The following is a 22,263-nucleotide window of genomic DNA, read 5'->3' as shown; positions in this document are numbered from 1 at the left end:
CTTTGGTGTGAATGCCAGGCATCACGTGCTGCAAAGAGGAATGGGCGAAACTGGCCAAGGATAGGTGTGCCAAGATTGTGGCATCATATTCAAAACGACTTGAGGCCGTAATTGCTGCCAAAGGTGCATCGACAAAGTATTGAGCAAAGGCTGTGAATACTTATGTACATGTGATTTCTCAGTTTTTTTATTTTTAATAAATTTGCAAAAACCTGAAGTAAACTTTTTTTATGTTGTCATTATGGGGTGTTGTGTATAGAATTCTGAGGAAAAAAATGAATTTAATCAATTTTGGAATAAGGCTGTAACATAACAAACTGTGGAAAAAGTGATGCGCTGTGAATACTTTCCGGATGCACTGTAGAATCTAAAATGTGTTCTATATCTTCAAAAAGCTTGAATTAATGTAAGGCTTCAAATTATTTATAAATTATACTTCTAAATACAACCTCAGAAAGTTGGCTGGAAAAAACAAAAGAACACCAAAAGTTATGGCTTGGCAGACCACTGTTTGGAATTTAAATGCTTAGTAGTACATGTTTGATTTGATGATCAACGGTCAATATTGTGTTTCTGAATAAAACACCCCCCACATTGATAATATTGAGTATTTCCTCACTACACTACTATTTTAATTTATTAAGCAAGTATGGAAAAAATGCACATATATGTGAAATTATTACACTTACCTTGGCAGCTGGATTCTCTGTGAAGGCTATGCAGTATTTCTTGATCATCTTTTGTCTGATAGTTGTACTCCTCCAAATATACTTCTCTGTTGTTTGCATTCTGTGCTAACATTAATTGGATATCACCACATAGAGAAAGACATTGACTATGAAACAGAAGAACTTCAGTATGTAGGTTGCTACTTATAGAACAATAGGAATCTGTAACAAAAACATACAATGAAAACAGCTTAAATATAACAAGAAAAAATTAAAATACTGAAGACATACATAAAAAAATCTTTTCATGCACCCTTTATTCATTTTACAGTGTGCACTGAAGGCATACATAAAAAAATCTTTTCATGCACCCTTTATTCATTTTACAGTGTGCACAAAAGAATAGATGTAACATAAGAAACTACTGTATTTTAGTTCATACTGTGCAAGACAGAGCAAGAAAACTGCAAAATGTCTAGCAACTTACCATGACACTGCAAAGCTAACTTTACATATCTCAGCGCTCTGCCATATTTCAACAAATTGGTTGCTGATTCTGCCAATACATAATAAGCTTTAGATGCCTTTAAAAAAAGCTGCAATTTCATTCGATGCTGCCAGGAACCTTTAATCATCCCTGATCGAGTATGCTTGATATCACCTCCTCTAGGCCCTGCTGAGAAATTAAACAAAACACATTAACAAACTCAAAAACATTACAGAATATGTAAATTGAACATTTGTCACCTTAACTTCTTGGAAGATGTGAACTGAGAAACCCTTGATACAGTTCATAATTCACCACTTCAGATTTTCACTCCAACAACTGTTACATTGTTAATGCACTAAAAAGTAACATAACATTGTCAAACCCCCTCAAGTCAATTCAGTGGATAGGGCTGGAAACTATCCTGGCAGTACTGGCAAATGAAGCGCAAACATCAAACTTGAAAAGGATATCAGCTGCAGAGTTTTTTTCTTTCTCATTCTGTGTTTTCTGAATACTCCATCATCTCCATAAAATCTGTGTTCTTAATTCAAAGATTCATTGCCATATACATTTGAGTCTTTTCAAAGATAATCACAAACTTTACCATGTTGTAATAATTGCTGCTTAAACTAACAAGAATAAAGAACCTTAGATAAGCCCCTGAACTGACCTGCAATTGACCTTAATTAAGCCATAGTACCTATAAAAATGTAAACACAGCTAACTAACAATTGAAAACAAAGACAACAAAATTGTAACCCAACTTACTTTGTCTTGCTACTTTCTAACTTTCTAACATACCTTCTTTCAAACTGTTTTAGTTATGTGCTCAGCATTCTTGCCTCGCATTTCCTGCCATCCTACATTTACCCAGATCGTTGTAGACACGGAACACACATGAAATGTATGTATTCCAAATAACGATATATTATGTATCCTATACAACTGTAGGCACCTCACACCCAGATATAGAGACTTGAGCTAGGAGAACTTCAACTGCATCAGTGGGGGGATGGGATAGCAGGCTGCTTGCTGCTTGTTGCTGACTGACAAATCTGTAAAAAACAAAGATGCTGATGGAGAGGTGTGAAGGAATTTAAAGTGGCCCGGGATTACAACTTTTTTCATGATCTTCAGGGATTTTAGAGTTAAGGAAGATGCATAATTTTTAATTTATAAACACAGTTTCACTTATCAACACTAATTTGAGGTATAAAGTAAATAAAGGTAAACATTGCTTATAAAAATAACTCCGGATCTGGGAAGCTGAAGCACTAACCACTACACCAACATAATTCTATGTGCTTTTTTTAAAAAAAATGGCAGACATCTCATTTTCTGTCAGCCTCACTCCTGACTAACCAGAAGCAAACAACTCTCCTTACAAGCTGAGTCAACATGCATAGAAGATGTGTGACCATGGTTACAAAAAATAAAGCAAGACTTGACAAACCATATAAAGACTATTACCTTTATCAAGAAACAAGGCTATTTCATTTTTCATGCCACAGCTGCTTCCAATGGGTGTCAGACCTTCATACTTCAGTGGAATTGGAGTGCTGGGATCAGCAGCAGGTAGCTCACTTTCTTTTTCAATACTACTGTCAACTGCTTTCAGTCCCTACCAAATTAAGTAGGTATTAAATTCTGTATCATTCGTTCAGGATACTCTCATAAGGGACAGAACTGAAGAAAATGTAAATCTTCAAATAAACTTACCTTTAAGACGTAACTTAAAACATGACGGCATCTTTCCTCAGTATCATGGCAAATTGGAAATGTACAACTTGGCTATTGTAAGCAAAAGAATTAAGTAAATTTAAATCAATGGCTAAATGATAAGCACGAAATATAACAACTTGTTGCACACTTCAAGAGGTGAAAAAAAAAAAGAGAACATGTTCCCAGAACAAATTAAAGTAACATTTGAAAATACTGCCCATAACCTTTTTAATTTATTCACAAATGTTTAACTCAGAATAATTATTGATTTGTAAGAAGTATTTTTACTCGAGTCCTACTTTTTAGAACTTGAAAAACCCTACATTTTTACAATTTAACAATAACTTTTATTTTATTAAATGCTGGCACAAAAATGTCATACCCATATCTGATGTGTGGACTTGTATTTCTCAGGAAGGGAAAGTTCCCGCACTGACTTAATTATAGCTACTGCAGTACCATCTTCTGGGGCATCTGATCCTGTACTGCAAGAACCATTTTCATCACTATCCTCCGGTATATCATCCTCCTCTTCACTATAGCTATCTTCAGAATTACCATTTGGTAGGGAGCCATCATCCCTGCGTGGCTCATTTAGCTCAAAGAGCTCAGATAACATGTAGTTTGCAGAGGCAATAATCTGTGGGAGATAAGCATAACTTTTTAAAAACTTTTTTGCCTAGAAGTTCAATTTGGTTTTTTTATAAGAGGTTTGAATACAGTCAATCAGGTGCAAATGTTAAATTGTTGTATATTTAGTTGATGTCAAAATTCTATACAGCCTTACTGAATATTTTGTTGATGTAAAGGCTGAAATTAAGAAAACCATGTCACATATTTTTTTACCTTTAATAAGATCTTGTAACCAATCATGTTTAAGTGAAAAACAAATGAATTCTTTATTGGTTGGGAAAGTGTGCACATGCTTAATTACTACTTTGTGGAAGCAGCTTTTAATTTAAGTATACTACTAAATCTGTTTGGCAGCAAAACACCTTGGGACAAAAATTGAACAATTCTGTCCAAACAGTCAGAGGGATCTCTATTACACAGCCTACATTAGGCAAGTCCACCTATTTTCTAGAACAGTGAGGTCTGGGCTATTCCTGAGCACTGCCATTTTTTGGCTGAGTTGGCTGTATGCTTAAAATTTATTACTAGCCGACGCCCGCCGCAGCATACGGCGGTGTAAGAATAGGAACGGAAAACAGTGAGAAAGGAATTCAGAAATCAAGAAGAAATAAATACTTCTTGAAAGACGGAGATATTTGTATGTATTCAGGTAATGATGAGTCTTGCTTCGTTGCAAAGACCTTTTGATGGCATAATATTTTGGAGGAGCACAAGTACAGCTCCCACCTTCAGATGAAGGATATGGGGAGGCATGCCAGTTGGTGTGAGGGTGTGTAAAAACTCCTGTGAGTACGTTAGTTGATCATTAGGATCGTCACTGACTACTGTATCTACACTCTTGAAGGTCACTTTTTCACCCTGTATAAGATCAAGAACTTTGTTGTTAATATGTAGAGAATTGTCGTTTGTGACGCTCAGTATTGCTCTTGCAGCAAGTTCTTGGGGAGTCACAGTCGAGAAATTAATATCACCGTAAAGTTGAGCAACTGGGTCTTGTTGTTGTGGTAAACATTGAGAAGGTAGTTATGCCACGTCTCTAGTTTTATCTTCCCAAACTTGAAGAAGCCACTGAACAAATTGAGTTTCACTTTCGAGAGTTCTCATATTTTTTGTGAGTTTTAGGACTTTCATTTCGTTCCACAGCATGTGTTTGTTGATGGAAGAGGCAACAGTGAGGGCTCGAGAACTGCGGAAGATAACAGGCAGTATCTGGCAGAAATTAGGGATAGTGTCGTTCATTTTATAACAAAGGCTTAGGAAACAACCGTCGCAGTATAACGAAAATAGGAAGGAGCGAAATGAATAGCAAGGAGCGAAACCAATGCCAATGGTCGACAGAGTACCTTCCTGTAGCAGGCTACGGAAAAGACTCCCAGGCGCACACATGGCTGAAGCAAAAGGTCACGCAGTCAGGCTAGATATAGGGTGGTGACATGACATCAATGGGGTCATGAGAGAGGAGCGGGGAACATAGACGTAAAATTTCTTGGACTGCCTTCTTCCATCTCTGAAACATCTCTAGACGTCCTGTTCTTACACAACACAGTACTGAAGTATCAGTTAATGCCCGAGTCACCTCACGTATAGATTACTGTAATGCTATTCTATCTGGTATCACACAAAAACTTATCCATCGCTTAGAACTTCTTCAAAATTCTGCTGCCAGGATAATAACCTGCTGTTCTAAATCCACTGAAAATATTACACCTATTCTCTGTCAACTTCACTGGCTCCCTGTTAACTACAGAATACATTACTATACTGCTCTGAACATTTAACGCTCTCCACAACCTCACTGATCTCCTCCAGACTCACACTCCCTCTCGCTCACTCAGATCCTCATCTGCAGCTCTACTTTCTGTACCACATGTCAGACTCAGTGCTATGGGAGCTCGAGCGTCTCTCATAGTGCTCCTCAACCCGGGAATTCTCTTCCCTCTCATATACGTCAGCTTGATTAAATAACACATTTTAAAACTGCCCTCAAAACTTATCTTTTCAAACTGGCATACCAATTGTGAATTTTGCACTGTTACTGCCAGTTATCTTTGTTTGTTTGCTAATTATTGATTTTTGATTTATCATTCTCTTGTTTTAAATTTTACTAATGTTGTTTAATTTTATTGTAAGTTGACCTTGAGTGCTAAGATTATAAAACGGGATTTTCTAATGGCCAAATATAACCAAAACAATTGTTCAGCCTTACCTATGAAATGTAATCCCCCGGGATCTGCTTTGGAGCGTACAGCGGTTTGTACAATCCCAAGCAGCACATGCGTGAGGCATCTTTATTCATTACTTCACTCCACAGCAGTGCCACTCGCAATATGGCGGCGACGTTCATGTATGATGCTGCTGGTCATGCAGTATCTAGTAATTCTATGTCTATGGTGGGGAACGCGGTAGTCCGAAGGAGGAATAGGAATCGAGAAAAGCAGCGTGGGGGTGTATGGAAGGCCTCAAGCAGCGTGGAGAAGGGTTTGGAACAGCAGGAATAGGAATCGAGAAATGCCGTGTTGGCTGCGTGTGGGCGGGACTGGTTTTGAAGAGGAGCCGCAGGCATCGTGGGGAAGGGTTTGGAAAAGGACGAATAGGAATCGAGAAATGCCGTGTCGGCTGGGTGTGGGTGGGACCGCTTTTGAAGAGGAAGCAGGACGAACCAGAAGAGAAATATATATAAAAGATAGATGAAATTGACCTTTAAATGCAGGTTTCAGAAAGGGAGCAGAGGACTCTACAGCAAAATATGTTGATATGTGTTAAAAAATTTTACTTTTAGCAGAGCTTTTATTGCCACGCAAAATTCATCAGCCAAACATATCTTTTGGAATTAAAACAGGCCCAAGTACTTTTCCTTGGTCTCACCAGAATATAAGGCATATGTTTTGAGTTTGCAATTTGTATTTTGTATGGTATGGCTTCAGTCATTACACTCTACCCCAATGGTCACCCTTGTGGATGAACTGCAAAAACTGTTGTGATATGCAGGGAGTGGGCAGATATTGTCATTTACTCCTCACATTCAACCTCCTTTAAGGTTGCTGTTGACCTCTTGACAGCCACCCTAGTGAGTTTTCTTATTGCCCTGTTAAAATCTTGGCAAACATCTTGAAAGTAGTAAAGTTCTGAGGATGCCAAATGTCTTTCACTTCTTAATAATGGTTTTCAACAATAAGAACCAATAGAGCTTGGCTATATCTGCACACTGCCATGTAGAAGCCTTCAGGAATTTCATAAAAAACATCAAATTTTATCTAGGGTTAACTGGAATTGCTTCAGCTTACAAAAGGTGAAGCCTAATCACCTTCAAGCACAGCATGTGATATGACTGGTTAAATTTTAGCAGTTACAACTCTAATTAGGAACAGTGTGTGCAGTAACACAACCAAAGCATTGGAAATATTGTGTTTAATCATTTTCCTAAAAATTACCCTTTTATTCTTCAGTTAAATACAATTGATTGAAAGATAACAACATTGTACTAACTTAGGAAGCCTTGAGATCGGTTACATCCACAGAAGCAGATATTTCAACAATGTTCATCCACTGCATACTTACCAAATTAAAATACAACAACTTTTCAAGGAATACAAACATAAATCAGAGTCAGAGGTGGTATAAATGTACATCTGTGAAATTTTACAGATGCATCATGCATGCTAATGAAATCATGTTCCTTTGTATTATTTAAATCATTACCTGACATTTAACCTTAACTTTATAAGCATTTTATCAAGTAAAGCTAATGAAGCCATGTTTTCATCTCATAGACTCCTTTATTCTTAATAAACAAGTAAAACATGCAACTTTAGGACCCTTCCCCACTGGAACTCCTCCCTCAAAACAGGAACTTATACTTTTATCCATAGCCACACTATAACTGGTTCCAATAAAGATGATATTAGAAACTAATTATTTTGCTTCAAAGTACACAGCGAACACACAGTACACATATTTTAGCTTTGTACAGTAAATTCCCGACATACATAAATGAAGAGTGAAGGATAGGGGAGACATTACTGATATTACTCATTACCTGAGGGTGTCGATCTTCATTTAATAATTTAATACAGTTCAGAAGCAGTGTCCTAATAGTGCCATAGTGCTTTCTGTTTTGATTTTTCTTCATTAACATATTGCTTGCAACTCTAAAGCCAAAAACACAAATATCTGAATGGTAACTTATCTCCATAAATGACAAAATTATTATATGTACTACTACTTCAAATGCCAATATTTAAAAATTTAAAAACATTAAAATGCATAAAAGCTTACATTTAGTAAAAATTACTACTTTCTTAAAACAATTTAAAATCTGTCAAACTAAGTATCTAATTAAATGTCATAGATAAGAATATAAACTATTAAACCGTCCCTACAGTTAGTCAATTGTTGTTATGCTAAATATGTAAGGCATTACTTTGTCCTACGTTGGATTATGGAGTTAAATGCTAAAATTTGCACAAAAGTCATAAAAATATTAACTGGTGAAATCTGGAGTACAGGAGAGTGAAGTATTTGAATAAATACAGCCAGTATACTAGTTCAAGTCTGGTTATTGAGAGTGCACCTACTTGTACAGAAGGACTGCAACGGGCATAGTGAAGGGGTTCTGGTATTTCTCCTCTGGTGCCTCTTCACAAAGTGTTGTAAGATCATATAACTTTACTATATCACTCCCACTGGCTGGGGGTGGGGAAGAGAAAAAAAAATAAATACACTTACAAATTCAACAGATTCTGAACAGCAAAACATGATTGTTTATTACCTTTAAAAAGCCAGTAAGTGTGTCCTTCTTTAGTACAATTCGATTTAAGAAAAGACAAAATATTCTGAGCAATATCTTTGACTACTCTGGTAGAAAAAGTGGAGTTTTCAAGATTGGGTATGTCTTCTGTTTTTATCATTTCATATTTCTAAAACAAAAAAGAAATAATTTACAGCGAAAAGTTATAATAATGTTTGTTACAATAAATACTTTTAGGAATTTACAGAAGAAAAAAGCATTACAATGATATTTGCTGATAAGAGAGACTACTGCTCACCTAGACCATGTGTAATGAGTGTGGGTTCCTGCTAGATTGATCTGAATAAACATGTTTGAAAATGAATGAAGAGCCTGACTAATGCTGTACAGAAACAGTGTGTAACACAATTTGCCACTATATCCACCCGTTTCTTACCTCTATCAAATACCAATATAACATTTATTTAATATGTAAATATTAGATTTGGCATGCCAATTGCGATGTGAAAATGAACAATCCGTTATTTGTTCTGGAACATTAAATCCTGCCAAGGTAAAGTACATTCTGGTTAACAACTGTTTACCACTTGTGTAACATTCACTTTCATTAAAACGTAGAATAGTGCTGCATTTCATCCACAAAGATATTACTTTGCAGATGATACTAAGTATTGTCATTTGCAAAAAGAATCATACCATAGGGACACCTTAAAAGGCTCTACTTTCTTTGAAATCTATAGTACTGTTTTATTCATTTTTGTGTCCAATCCCCAGAAATAACAGAAAATCAATACACGCTTTGAAGGGTAGTTCACAAGATGAACTACAATATTGAATCAGCTAGCACCAGATTTAAGAACAGTGATGTTTACAGGTTTTTTATTATGTTTGATAACAAAACACTAATGATATGCAAAGTTTACAAAAATCAACCAATAAATAAATAATCTCACATCAGTTTGTCTTTTGTTAAGAATCTATTAATTTCACCAGACTCTGTAAAACAAATTCAAAGACACATCTATGTTAGCCAAATCACAGATTTTTGGCCTGGCTACAGTATCACACTATTCATCTCTCACTAAATAATAAACCATGACCCTAATTTGTAGACAAAAAAGTCATCTCTCATTGCCTTGATTCTTGTATCTAGGTCAGGTGGGATGCACTGTGTAGCAATAAAAGTCATACGATATACAGGTATATGTAGCTATACATAAATCAATAAATATATAAATAATTCAAAACTATATGTCCACATAATGAATCTAATGAAATTAGTATGTATACAATGAAAACACAAAAAAGGAAAATATCTGATGATCTTGTCAAGTATGTGAAAGAAAATGGCATGGAAAGAAAAAAGTGCTTTTAACACTGAATGTTTCACTCACTAATGAATGCTAACATATAAACATGTTCAGAAACATGATTACACATGTTGTGATTTATTATGTATGTACATTGCTATAGTAAAATATTTCATAAAAAAACACCAATTTGTGTACCTTTATGTTTATTCCACTTCATATACTTCTGATCCACTCTTCTAAACCTCCAATTTCTGAGTTTAGTTACTCAATGAGAAATTGTTTACAGGAGTAAGGCTTTATGTTATATCTGTGGAATGTATCTGCCTTGAACAGAACATTTATATGGGCCAGTTATGTACAGAAAGGTAAACAAAGTACAGGTCCTATATCGACCAGAGCAATCCCATATACAGGTGCAACTCATGCAAAAAGGAGCACCGACCAAGTATTGAGTGTATACATGGACATACTTTTGAGTAGGCCAACATTTCTGTATTGAAAATCATTTTTTATTGGTATTATGTAATATTCTAATTTTCTGAGACATTGAATTTTGGGTTTTCATTAGCTATAAGCCATAATCAGCAAAATGAAAGGAACTGCTTGAAATATATAAACTAATATATAACTGTGTGTAATGAATCTATATAATATACGAGTTTCACTTTTTGAATTGAATTACCGAAATAAATCAACTTTTCAATGATATTCTAATTTATTGAGATGCACCTGTATCAGTTTAGAGTTACTGCTCTCAACAACACAATACAGTAATCCCTCCTCCATCGCGGGGGTTGCGTTCCAGAGCCACCCGCGAAATAAGAAAATCCGCGAAGTAGAAACCATATGTTTATATGGTTATTTTTATATTGTCAGCTTGGGTCACAGATTTGCGCAGAAAACACAGGAGGTTGTAGAGAGACAGGAACGTTATTCAAACACTACAAACAAACATTTGTCTCTTTTTCAAAAGTTTAAACTGTGCTCCATGACAAGACAGAGATGACAGTTCTGTCTCACAATTAAAAGAATGCAAACATATCTTCCTCTTCAAAGGAGTGCGTGTCAGGAGCACAGAATGTCACATAGATAGAGAAAACAATCTCTAGCAAACAAATCAATAGGGCTGTTTGGCTTTTAAGTATGCGAAGCACCGCGGCACAAAGCTGTTGAAGGCGGGCAGCTCACACCCCCTCCGTCAGGAGCAGGGAGAGAGGGAGAGAAGAGAGAGAGGAGAGAGAGAGAGAGACAGAGTTTGTTTTTCAGTCAAAAATCAATACGTGCCCTTCGAGCTTTAAGTATGCAAAGCACCGTGCAGCATGTCGTTTCAGAAGCAGCTGCACAAAAGATAGCAACGTGAAGATAATCTTTCAGCATTTTTAGACGAGCGTCTGTATCGTCAATCCCCATACGTCAGGATCACAGATAGTCAGCGCAAGAGAAAGAAAAAGTAAGCAATCTAACTTCTCAGCCATCTGCCAATATCGTCCCTTGTATGAAATCAACTGGGCAAACCAACTGAGGAAGCATGTACCAGAAATTAAAAGCCCATTGTCCGCAGAAATCCGCGGACCAGCAAAAAATCCGCGATATATATTTAAATATGCTTACATATAAAATCCCCGATGGAGTGAAGCCGCGAAAGGCGAAGCGCGATATAGCGAGGGATCACTGTAACTGCCACGTCAATTCATAGTTTGAAGACTAAGTGATAGGGTGACAATAAAAGAGATAGACTTGGGTAAAATAAAACCTAGTCGTTCTCCAGTATCTTCACAGGTGCAGCAAACACAAATTACTTCATGGTAACCCGACATAAAGCATCTTTCTTCACTCCTTTACACATTCCACATGTAGTAGTGTGGCTGTTTATGCAGACCATCAACTTTACTGCACAGTACTGTCGCCAGTATAGAGGCTTGAAATGCTTTTCATACTGAACTACAGGTAGCTATGATAAAGAGGTCTGGAAGCAAACGTGCCAGCTCAGCTCTGTTCAGTTCATGTGTGCTACACATGCAACAAAAAAGAAACTCTCACTTGCAAGGCCTGCCGGTGTCATAAGCAAAGAAAGGTCCCACTTGTATGTATTTAAGCACATGTTATAGCACAACAGAAGCATTATTCTAAAATGCATGACAAAGCACAAACAGCAGAGTATCATAATATAACAGACTGACATTTCAAACTGAGTTAACAGCAACATTCAAAATGCATCACTGACAATGTTTCTTTCAATGTTTATTCTGAACACAACTGAGAGAATAAAAACTACATCTGAAAGGAACTTGGGGTTTACCATGCTCTTATTATAATATACACTTTAAGCACTTACTTGAACAATTCCATTGACGTGAAAACACATAACAAGCTCAGGAACATTGCACATCAGATTATCAAGCCAGTAATCTATTCCTGTTAACACATTGATTGGCTTATTACTATCCCTGGTGATGGAAAAGAATATATATTTATAAAATCATTATCCAAGCACATTTCATATTATTTTCCCATGAATGGTTTTAATAGAGGTGAACAACATAATGATGACTAATAATTATAGTACACAAAAAATTCTTTAAGGTTTAAAAGTTTTTCTTTTTTATTAAACAATAAATAAAGTTAATTTTCTACATCCTCTATTTAAAATATTTGTTAGTAGTATAAATGGAAGAAAAAACGTTAAAGACATCCATCCATTATCCAACCCGCTATATCCTAACACAGGGTCACAGGGGTCTGCTGGAGCCAATCCCAGCCAACACAGACCACAAGGCGGGAAACAAACCCTGGGCAGGGCGCCAGCCCACTGCAGGGCACACACAATCCCACACCAAGCACAAACTAGGGACAATTTAGGATCGCCAATGCACCTAACCTGCATGCCTTTGGACTGTGGGAGGAAACCCACACAGACACGGGGAGAACATGCAAACTCCACGCAGGGGAGGACCCGGGAAGCGAACCCAGGTCTCCTAATAGCACATTTTCAATATGCAGGAAAAATATTCAAGGATATATTAGCTTTTTTTATGTGTTAAATAAGCAATTCTTACCTGAGACGCAAGCTTACAGCAGGATACCTGCCTCCACCAAATATTGGCATATTTGATCCCACTAACATATGAATGTCCTCAAATGTCCACAAAATGTTCCGAACAAAATCATTTTTCAAACCCTAAAGAAAAATAAAAAAGTACTGAATACTAATACGGCATTATTTTTAAATGAAACAGGTTTAATTTTAGAACACAAAATGGACTTCTTCTATTCATTATTGTAAAATTAAAGAAAGGATAACAAATAAAAAAATAGCTTTACTTAAGCATACAAAATACCAATTATACTTGCTCTTGAATTACACACAATTATTATGTATTTGCATAGCCTTACATCTAGTTACTCACCTGACTGTTTTCACCTTCGTTGAAAAGGGTAGTAAGATTTTGTCCTTTGGGAGATGAGGCAAGAGGTCCAAGTGCAAATTTACCCTTATTGGGTAGGTTTTCCTAAAAAATGCAAACATGATGACTGGTTAAAAAGGATGATCACCAAAACCGATATTTTCAGCCCCTGCTTTTCTAAGCTTTATGTGAAGTAAAATGACACCTTTTATTGGCTAACTAAAAAAAGATTACAATATGCAAGCTTTCAAGGCAACTCTGGCCCCTTCTTCAGGCAAGATTCATAATGGGTAACACGGTAATACTAAGCTTTATGGTAATTTAGTTGCAGGACGCATGCTTTTTTCTTCTTCTTTGCAACAAGTTTCCTGCTGTGTAAACAAACAGCAGCGAGTGGAAGCTTGATTTATCAGTGAACAAGTGGTGATTGGTATATTAGCCAAAAGAAAGTGAAGTAATAAACTGAAAAAAAGTAAAATTGGAGAAGACACAAACATCAAATTTGTATGATGTGCTTGTTTAAAATGAAAAAGATTATGCTTTGAATTGGAAAAAGAAAAGATAAACATTGAAATTGCTGCTTAGTAAAAATTGGCTTTTCTTTTCTTTTTTTTTTTTAAGTTTTGTGCTATTTTTACTGTTTGTTGCTATGTGTCATTCAACAACAAGTACTACATAATTAAAATGGTAATCCATATTTTTAATTATACTTCAAGAATTATGAATGTCCAGCTGATACATGGAAGGAAAAAAAAATGTCTAAATAAAGTAAATTTTAAAAGCAAAAATCTGTAGTGCAATTAATGATTTAAAATGATCAGAACATATACAAATTTAATTTTAATAAAAAATGAACACTTAACACCTGTGGTCTATAGTTTAATTATAGAAATACACTTCAATACAGGACATAAGGCTTTTGTGAGTCTAGTTATTCTAGGGATAAAAAATTTTTTTAAGGGATAAAGAAAATCGGTATCAGAATCGGCCTATCAAGTAACATGAAAATAGTGGATCAGTATCTGCCTTAAAAAACTTGATCGGAGCATCCCTAAACATTCCCATTCAATATTACGACTTTTTACAGTAATGTTTTGTACAAAATCAATTTTTAAAGCACTACTTAACCCACAATAATTCATAATTAAATTAACGGCTGTACTCATCCAAGGAACATGTCCATTGGGGGCACTCAAGATAACAGCCATTCTTTTAATCTAAAAAAGTAAGAGAAAAACTATTGGGTTATGAAAAATGTACTATAAAAATAGATCAGAGAGTAGAAAATGTGACGAATGCCCATCACATAGCCATCTGTTACTTATATAGTTTTTGTGTAAAAAAACACATCTTGCTGTAAACCGATTATCTGTAAATGCATAAATATTTTCTATTGCAGTTACAAAAATCCCAGATGAAAATCAACCAATGTGGACTACAATCACAAGAAAAAAGTCAGGCCAAAATCTGACATAGACTAAAGGGTTTCCTTGATTATTCCAGGGCTCAAGGCATTACAAAATTTAAAACAGACAAAGTCAATTATTTCTTGGAAAAAATGATTAACATTAAACTTCAAGGCCTGTGTATTTATAAGCACTAAAAAGCTGGAGATTATTTACAATTATGCAAAGAATAATCAAAGGAAATATTCTGATTCCTATTTAACAGGCCAATGACAGTCAAAATCCCATGCAATGGGATATGCAATCAAAATCCTACAAAATCTGGTCCAAATACTGGTTAGCCCATTTCAAGTGAGCATGTTTCAAGCCCACCAGCCTCCAATAAAGACTGGCATAGCTCTGCTCCACTTCAGCTGCAATATTTATAGCAGGCCCTTGAACAATCTCCCAGCACAGAAGTGAGGCATTGTTTTATTTTTGCTGTTCATTCCAATTTTTTTTTGTAATATTTCCCCACTTCAATAGTAGAGTTTATATTGAACGTACTTTCTATACTATAGTTATCCTTATTTCTGCATATGGGCCACCTTTTTGAGCTTTTCTTTATAAAACAGACTGCTTTATCAACTGTGATGCAATGCCCAGTTTTATACATAACTGGTTAGTTCTACTTGTGAATGAAAGGGTTGAATGAAATGTGACAATAAGTGAAAATGACAGGTTTTAAAACTTTAAAGGAGAAAAGGAGCTCTGTGGCATTTTGCTGTCAGAGGGTAGAAACAAAAGAGGAAGCACCAAGGAAATGCTAATAGCATTATTTTACGGTTGTTACAAAAATCTCTCACATTTTAATGAAAATTAGCACAAAATTAACAATCCTGACAAAGGAATTTTTTTATGTGTAACAGTTTCTTTAAAAAGGCCCAAGTTCTTGACCCTGACAACCCTGACTTGTTGCTCAATATTAATGTTAGAACTATTAAGCATTTATCATGACAAGAAAAAAAAATCCCTTCTCATTAAATACAATGGAAAATAACCACCATACATCTGTCTTAACTTTTGTTTATTTAAGAGCTTTAAAATCACCACTTTAAAAGGAGCCTTTTCAATGTCAGCTATGAACACTTTAAGTACCACTGTCTACGTGCAGTCTGCATCCTAGTTGAATGTTGATTTAAACGCACTGTCTGAAACAACAGAGAAGAATGAAACAGAATATTCAGGTCACCTGTGTTCATTTTTTTTTCTAAAATTATAAAGGGAAAAAATTAGAGTCTTTGTTTAGTTTACTCCCGTGTGTTATTCCTTTATATCCTGTTCTCAGCTGTGGGTCCGACACACTGTTTTTTGTTCAGTTTCTTTTTTTTTTTTTTCTTTTTTGGACTGCTACTTTTCATCTAGTCATGGAAGCAACTCTACTGTATGTTTGTTATGCTTTACTTTAAAGTTTTATTCTGTACTCTTTGTTAATTTAGTAGTGTCCTGATAAGCACTCAAACTCATTTTAGAGATTTTTTTGCAATTTGCTTTAAATAAAGACATCTGCTAAATTAATTAAAATGAAAAAGAAAGTTTACAGATTATTACATTAAAATATTAAGTCAGTCATTTTCTATCCCTCTTAGTCCTGAACAGAGTCACAGGTGTCTGCTGGAGCCTATCCCAGCTACCATATGGTGCAAGGCAGAAACAAACCCTGGACAGGGCACCAATCCATCGAGGGGCGAACACACACACGGACACAAACCAAACGCACACTAGGGCCAATTTAGTATTGCCATTCCACTTAACTTGCACGTCTTTGGTCTGTGGGAGGAAACCAGTGCACCCGGAGGAAACCCAAACAGACATAGGGAGAACATGTAAACAACACTCAGGAAGGACCCAGGACATGAACCCTGGTCTCCTTACTGCAAGGCGGCAGTGCTACACTGTGCTACCGTGCTGCTCCAAACATTATGTCCATTAAGTAATTTAATCTGTAAATCGCAAAGAGACCAAATTTATGTAAAAAAGAAATTGTGCGCCTACTTGCCCCTAGGAGCACAAAGAACCACATTTGGGAAAATTAAAAACTGATTAATCCTTTGTGGCTGCACTCAGTAAAGATCGCTTCACAAAAATAAACTAAATTGAGCTGAACTGAACTAATGGCTGTTTGTCACGCATGTGCATCAGAAGACTCTCTCACCAGCTCTGTTGAGGTATGTAATGAGGGGGTGCTGCCGCTAACACTGTCTTCTTTTTTCCCCTTACAGCGCAAGAACCTAGTGATGCCAAGTAGCTCCACCACTCCTGGTCCCACCAATATAACATATGTGCATCCCAGAAGGAGGCGTCACTTTGGGCCCAAGCAAGCCACAGGAGGGACCTCTCTAAAATACAGACCACCTTACTTTTCTTCATATTCTTTTTCTCTCATCCTTGCACGAATAAAGGGAACAAGTCTGTTATTGCTGAAACCAACCACATTGTGTTGAACACATTTGAGCAACCAGAAATGATTTTGCCTAGGTTTGTACATTACAGTTAATAACAGGCAATACCAGTGTGTCTTATTCTTTTTCTTTGAATACTAGGGGGCTCCGCCCCCTGCTCGCTTCGCTCGCCAACCCCTGGCGTTGGGGCATGACAAAGAGTGAGATGTACGAATTAGAAATAGAATAGAATAGTGTGTAGGTTTGGATGATGCCTATATAAATAAAAAATAGAGTGTTTGGCATAGAGTAATGTTTTATTGGAATATTTCTTTGTATACAACATTAGTAGTAAAGATGGTGTCTTGTCTTTGAATGAGTCGTCCTTGGCATGGATCATTTATAACTTTAACTTTAACGTCAGATGAACGTCGAACACGTGAGAAGGCAACATAAAGTTGTCCATGTCCAAAAAACGGGTTCAGAGAGGTAGATGCCAACCTTGTCCATGGTTTGTCCTTGTGATTTGTTGATGGTCATGGCAAATGCGGTTTAATGGGGAACTGTCGGCGTTTCAATGTAAAAGGTAATTCTAGGTCAGAACTCGTAAGGTCAATTCTAGGAATGAGAACAGTATTGTTAGCATGTGATTCTGTAAGAACTGTTGCTTGAATAACATTGTGTGTCATGGTGTTGACGACTAAAACGTGTGCCATTGCATAAACCCTGTTTAGTGTTAAGGTTTCTTAATAGCATGATTATTGTTCCGTTTTTAAGGGTAAGGTTGTGTGTGGTCATCCGTCCGGTTTAATAGTGTTCAAATATTCTAAGGGGAAATTCAGATGTTCATTGTCGTCATAAGAGTCACTTTGTCAGAGCTTAGAAAGAGCCGTGTCTCTCCAGGAAAGTAATGAAATGACCTGGTTATTAATGTGATTAACATTAATATTTTTTGGACATAATATAGTGCGTTGTGTTAATCACATATGCGAAAGCAGTATGGGCCATTGCCTTTTGGTGGCCTGATATGTACTCCGGTAGATGTAAAAGCAAATGAACTATTGTAGGATCTAATGCAGTTCCTAAAGTTTTTTACTTTCAGGCACATCGTTAGTTAGAAGCTTCTGTAGATATTAAGGATATGAATGTAAAGGAGGCAGTGTAATCTGCCCCTTTTGACAACAACGTGTAATTCATTATTTGTATTGCCAGTTGTTTCTTCTGGGAAGTTAAGTGAATGACAATGATTGCAAATGACATTCATTAATCCCAATGAATTTTCCTCAATAGTGGACTCATTATTGAAGGCGTTGTCAGCCAACTGGCGTAATCGTTTAGCAGGTGTCTGGTGTTGATGTCCGCGACGGGCATGTTTTGCTTGTGGCGTTTGAGTGCCGCGTTTGTTGCATGTCCATTATTTGTGACGCGCTATTTTTTACTTTTAATTGATTCGCCTCCGCTTTGCGAAAAGTCCGTTTCACTCTACGGCGTGCATTGTTTGTATCGAGCCTTGTCCGTTTTTTTGTATGTCGGTCAGTTGAGTTCTCTGCTTTTGGAGTCTTGCTTGCTTGTTTTTGTGGCAGGTCATATGCGCGTTGTACTCGTCCGCGTTCATTTATTCTGTCTCTTCGCTCCCCTTTTTTGTATGTCTGAGTCGCGAGCTCTTTCTTTTGAAATCGTGCTTGTTTCGATGTAGCACTTTGAGACGCGCGCTGTATGCGTCTACGTTCATTGTGTCTGGCCATTTGGGCACGTCTCTGTAACGGGGGTCACTTGAGCTTTGCGTTTTTTGATCCGAGACATTTTTTCTCCCTGAGTTTCCTTTGCGCGTTGTATGCGCCGCCGTGTATTTTCTTGTTTCATTCGTGTTCGTGTGTTTGGGTCCCGTTATCCGATCCAAATCGTTTTGTACCCGTGACCGTGTATTCATGTCTTGTTTGTTCCTCAGCGTGCGAAATATGGATAAGTAATAAGGAGGATCGCACTCACTGTTAATATGGAGCCTTTTCTGCAGTTGAACGGTTAATAGTGCTTTATTGTAAGGAGATCCACCTATGCTGCCTAGTGTGAAGGTGTTGAGATGACGTATGTTTGTTGTCGGGGGGTGGGGGTGATGATTTTTGTTGCGCGAGCGTCTTCTTTCTTTTTGTGTTCCAGGGGCTTGTTGAATCCCCCTCTTTGTGTGTGTCCCGTCCGTTGCTTGTAGGGTGTGTGGGGTGCTTTTGTGTTCTTTTTTTTTGTGTTCCAGGGGCTTGTTAAATCCCCCTCTTGGTGTGTGTCCCGTCCGGTGCCTGTAGGGGGGGGGGGGGGGTGCCTTTGCTGTTGTGCGCGAGCATCTTCTTTTTTTTTTGTGTGCTAGTTTCGTGCAGCGCCTGCTTTTGACTACTTTTTTCTGTGCCTTTTCCTTTTTTCTGTGCTCTTGGCGCCTCATTTGTTTGACTCCTTTTTTCTGTGGTCTTGTCCGCCTCTCGCGGCCCCTCATTTCTTGGGGCGCCTGCGCAGTACGTCTTTTTTGCGGCTACGGCCCATGGCCGGATGTCCCTGCGTCCATCGGTTTAGCATTCTCGGTTAGTAATATGGATGTTACATTGTATTCATTAATGCTTGTTTTGTAATGGACTAAGTTTTTCAGTTATGTTTGGAAGCTGCATGTTTTTCATGTATCTTTTAAACAATTGTGCATGTGCCATAAGCACTTCATATTTCACTGGTGCACCATAAGCAAAAGAAAGAAAATAAAAACACAAAATCAGCACTTACAGTACAACTGAACATTTTAGCAACAAAATTTTAAAACTTGTCTATATAACCATATCCTTATTTTCAACAGAAAATCCAAATCCTAATAAAGCAAATTTGACAAACCCAAAGTATTAACTTGTGTCAAATTTCTACAATATAATGCTGAAAATAATGAAGAGGGCAGTTTAAGATACAAACATTTTATGCTGTGTTCCCAGTGGCGTTACTTGTTTCATATTGTATATGTTATGTCTAGTTTGCAACAACTAAAATGTATTTGCTAGACTATGTTTATATATTTATTGTTATGGAGAAACTGGGTATCCACATGCTCTGATCTAGCAAGCTATGCTATGTCTCACGCAGTCTGGCCCTGAACCTCAAATAAAGGGATGAGAAAGAAAGAAACACATCACAACATAAAACCATTGAAAAACGGTCCCAACTATAAAAAAAAAAGAAAGTTTGATTTTGTACTCGTTTCAAGGAATCGTTATCTTCAGAAATGGGTGCTGAACTTCCAAAGGGTGCAGGCCATGAAGGTCCAATTTCATCACATTCTGGGTCCTCATCATCAGGTTGTGAAGATTCATCCGAGGTGGTAGACATTGGTTCTGCATTTCCATCTCCATTAATACTACGGGAACAAATGAAAACACAGATCAAACATTCCAACTACACAATCAAGATTTCAACACTAATTCAATTTTCCTTTTAGGCTCTGTAAAAAGATATGCTCATATTAAATGATTCTTCTACGGTTTCATATTAAGTCATTTTTTGGCTTTCAGATTATCAAAAAAAACAACATATATACAGTCATATATACAGTCAGTGGTCAATTTATTAGCTGCATCTGCTCATTTACGCAAATAGCCTCTTCTACCAATGGCCAATCATTTGGCTGCAACTCAATATGTATAATATAGAAAAATGGACAAGAGATTTAGTTGTTGTTTAACCAAACATTATAATGAGCAATACACATGCAATTTAAGTGTCTGTGATAGAACTGTTGTCAACAGATAGTCAATTCCAAAAGTGAGAGAATTGAATATTGGTACAACATAAATGTGATAAAGGGTTCAGAATGTGGCATAAACTGCTTGAATTCATAGCTGCATCATAGCTTATGGTCATGGTGGTTGTGGTCTAAAGATGTTGGGAATGTCATCTTGATAAACCACACACTTTTTAATACTAATTGATCATCATTTTAATTTCACAATATAGCTAAGCACAGTTTCTCAACATGTGTACCTTCTATGGCCAGAGTATACCTTTTTGGGATGAGGAGAACCTAAAAGCTTAAGCATAAATGTTTGTCTGAAAAATGTTTAGTAATTACATGTTTTTGGAAAGCCTGCATGAACTAAAATCCTCAAGAATATCTGTAGAGCTTTATTGAATCCACGCCTCAAATAATTCAGGAACAAGTGGGTGACACTTAGTCTTTGACAGTGCACCTAAAAAGAGGTCACTTAGTATATATTTGCATGATACCAAATACATAAAGTTACTGACCAATATAAATTTCTAAAATACCTTATCACTCCTATGTAACTTCTCCATTAAATAAATATAAGGGTAAGAAATAGTCAAAGATGGCTTATATTACTTAAGTAGTGTTTAAGATTGCTTTATCAAAACCAACTAGATGGTGAAAGTATTGATAAAGAAAAGCCAGACAATGAAGATTTTGAGTTGCTCCTCATGGACTAAACAGAGTCTTTTTAATTATTTTTGTGTTATTAAATAATTTAACATACAATTTTCCAATGGTGTTATAATGGGTAGTTAAAAGAAAAGAAAACCAAAGCAAATTTTGCCACAGCCACCACCTTTGTGTGAACCTAGGCACACATGCCATTAGCATTGCTCTGTTTCAGTTTGATTTCCTTCCACCATACATGCAACCTCTCAAGTTCTTCAGTCTCTGCAGAAGTGTGATAGACTAGACAATTGCCAATATGTCCTTTCCAACAGATTACTAGCTGAGCCTATTTATGAGCCTATTTATGCAAATTGGATTCCCACTTCAAAGAATAAAGCTTTGTGCAAAGGAGCATGATCAGCATTTTACATTATCAACGCAAGCTACAGAAATTAATGTGAACATATATAAATCTATATTACATGCAAAATTTGGTCTCTATATAACAAATTACTAAGTAATAGTCATTTGAATCTTTGAAAGACAAAATACTATGATCTTGTTTTTCCATCTGTGCAATTTATGTATTGTTTGTCAATTCCACATATTCTCTGTCACCAGTTTCATCCAGTTTCCAGTGTCACAATTCTCAAAATCCTCTTAACTGATCTATGATGACATCTAAATATTCTAAATGAAAGATGTCTATAATTACTTCACAAGAATTTATCTTAATTGAAAAATAAATGGCAAGGTGCTTTATTTTGTAGGAAAAACAATGATAGCATTAATAGAAATACTGTATTTTACTATTTTTTTTCACCCTTGTAAACACAAAGCTATAGTGCCTCAACATTAGCACATTTGACAAAACATTAAAAAAACTAGGATTACTGGGTTGTTACTCTGAATGGCTTGCTCACATCAAAACCTTTTGCAGGTTTTTATTCCAGCATATATTTGCATTAATGTGTAATGGAATAGGGGCGGCACGGTGGCGCAGTGGTAGCGCTGCTGCCTCGCAGTTAGCAGACCCGGGTTCGCTTCCCGGGTCCTCCTTGCAT

The 22,263-nt window shown here is 36.6% G+C and overlaps 1 protein-coding gene across 1 annotated transcript in view; it reads right to left on the bottom strand.

Moving 5' to 3' along the window:
* Window positions 1–22,263, bottom strand: part of edrf1 (erythroid differentiation regulatory factor 1) — a 57,279-nt gene that overhangs the window by 23,445 nt on the left and 11,571 nt on the right. The window contains exons 7-18 of the mRNA XM_028795280.2: window positions 20,023–20,182; window positions 12,981–13,082; window positions 12,630–12,751; window positions 11,909–12,020; window positions 8,282–8,429; window positions 8,088–8,199; window positions 7,550–7,661; window positions 3,263–3,520; window positions 2,878–2,949; window positions 2,629–2,779; window positions 1,156–1,344; window positions 690–890 (exon numbers count right to left, since the gene is read on the bottom strand). Coding sequence (XP_028651113.1) covers window positions 690–890; window positions 1,156–1,344; window positions 2,629–2,779; window positions 2,878–2,949; window positions 3,263–3,520; window positions 7,550–7,661; window positions 8,088–8,199; window positions 8,282–8,429; window positions 11,909–12,020; window positions 12,630–12,751; window positions 12,981–13,082; window positions 20,023–20,182 — 1,739 coding nt within the window. The remainder of the gene's footprint in view (window positions 1–689; window positions 891–1,155; window positions 1,345–2,628; window positions 2,780–2,877; window positions 2,950–3,262; window positions 3,521–7,549; window positions 7,662–8,087; window positions 8,200–8,281; window positions 8,430–11,908; window positions 12,021–12,629; window positions 12,752–12,980; window positions 13,083–20,022; window positions 20,183–22,263) is intronic.

Source organism: Erpetoichthys calabaricus, chromosome 2 (assembly GCF_900747795.2).
Source record: "Erpetoichthys calabaricus chromosome 2, fErpCal1.3, whole genome shotgun sequence".
Lineage (NCBI taxonomy): Eukaryota > Metazoa > Chordata > Cladistia > Polypteriformes > Polypteridae > Erpetoichthys > Erpetoichthys calabaricus.
This window is presented reverse-complemented; position numbering and strand designations above follow the sequence as displayed.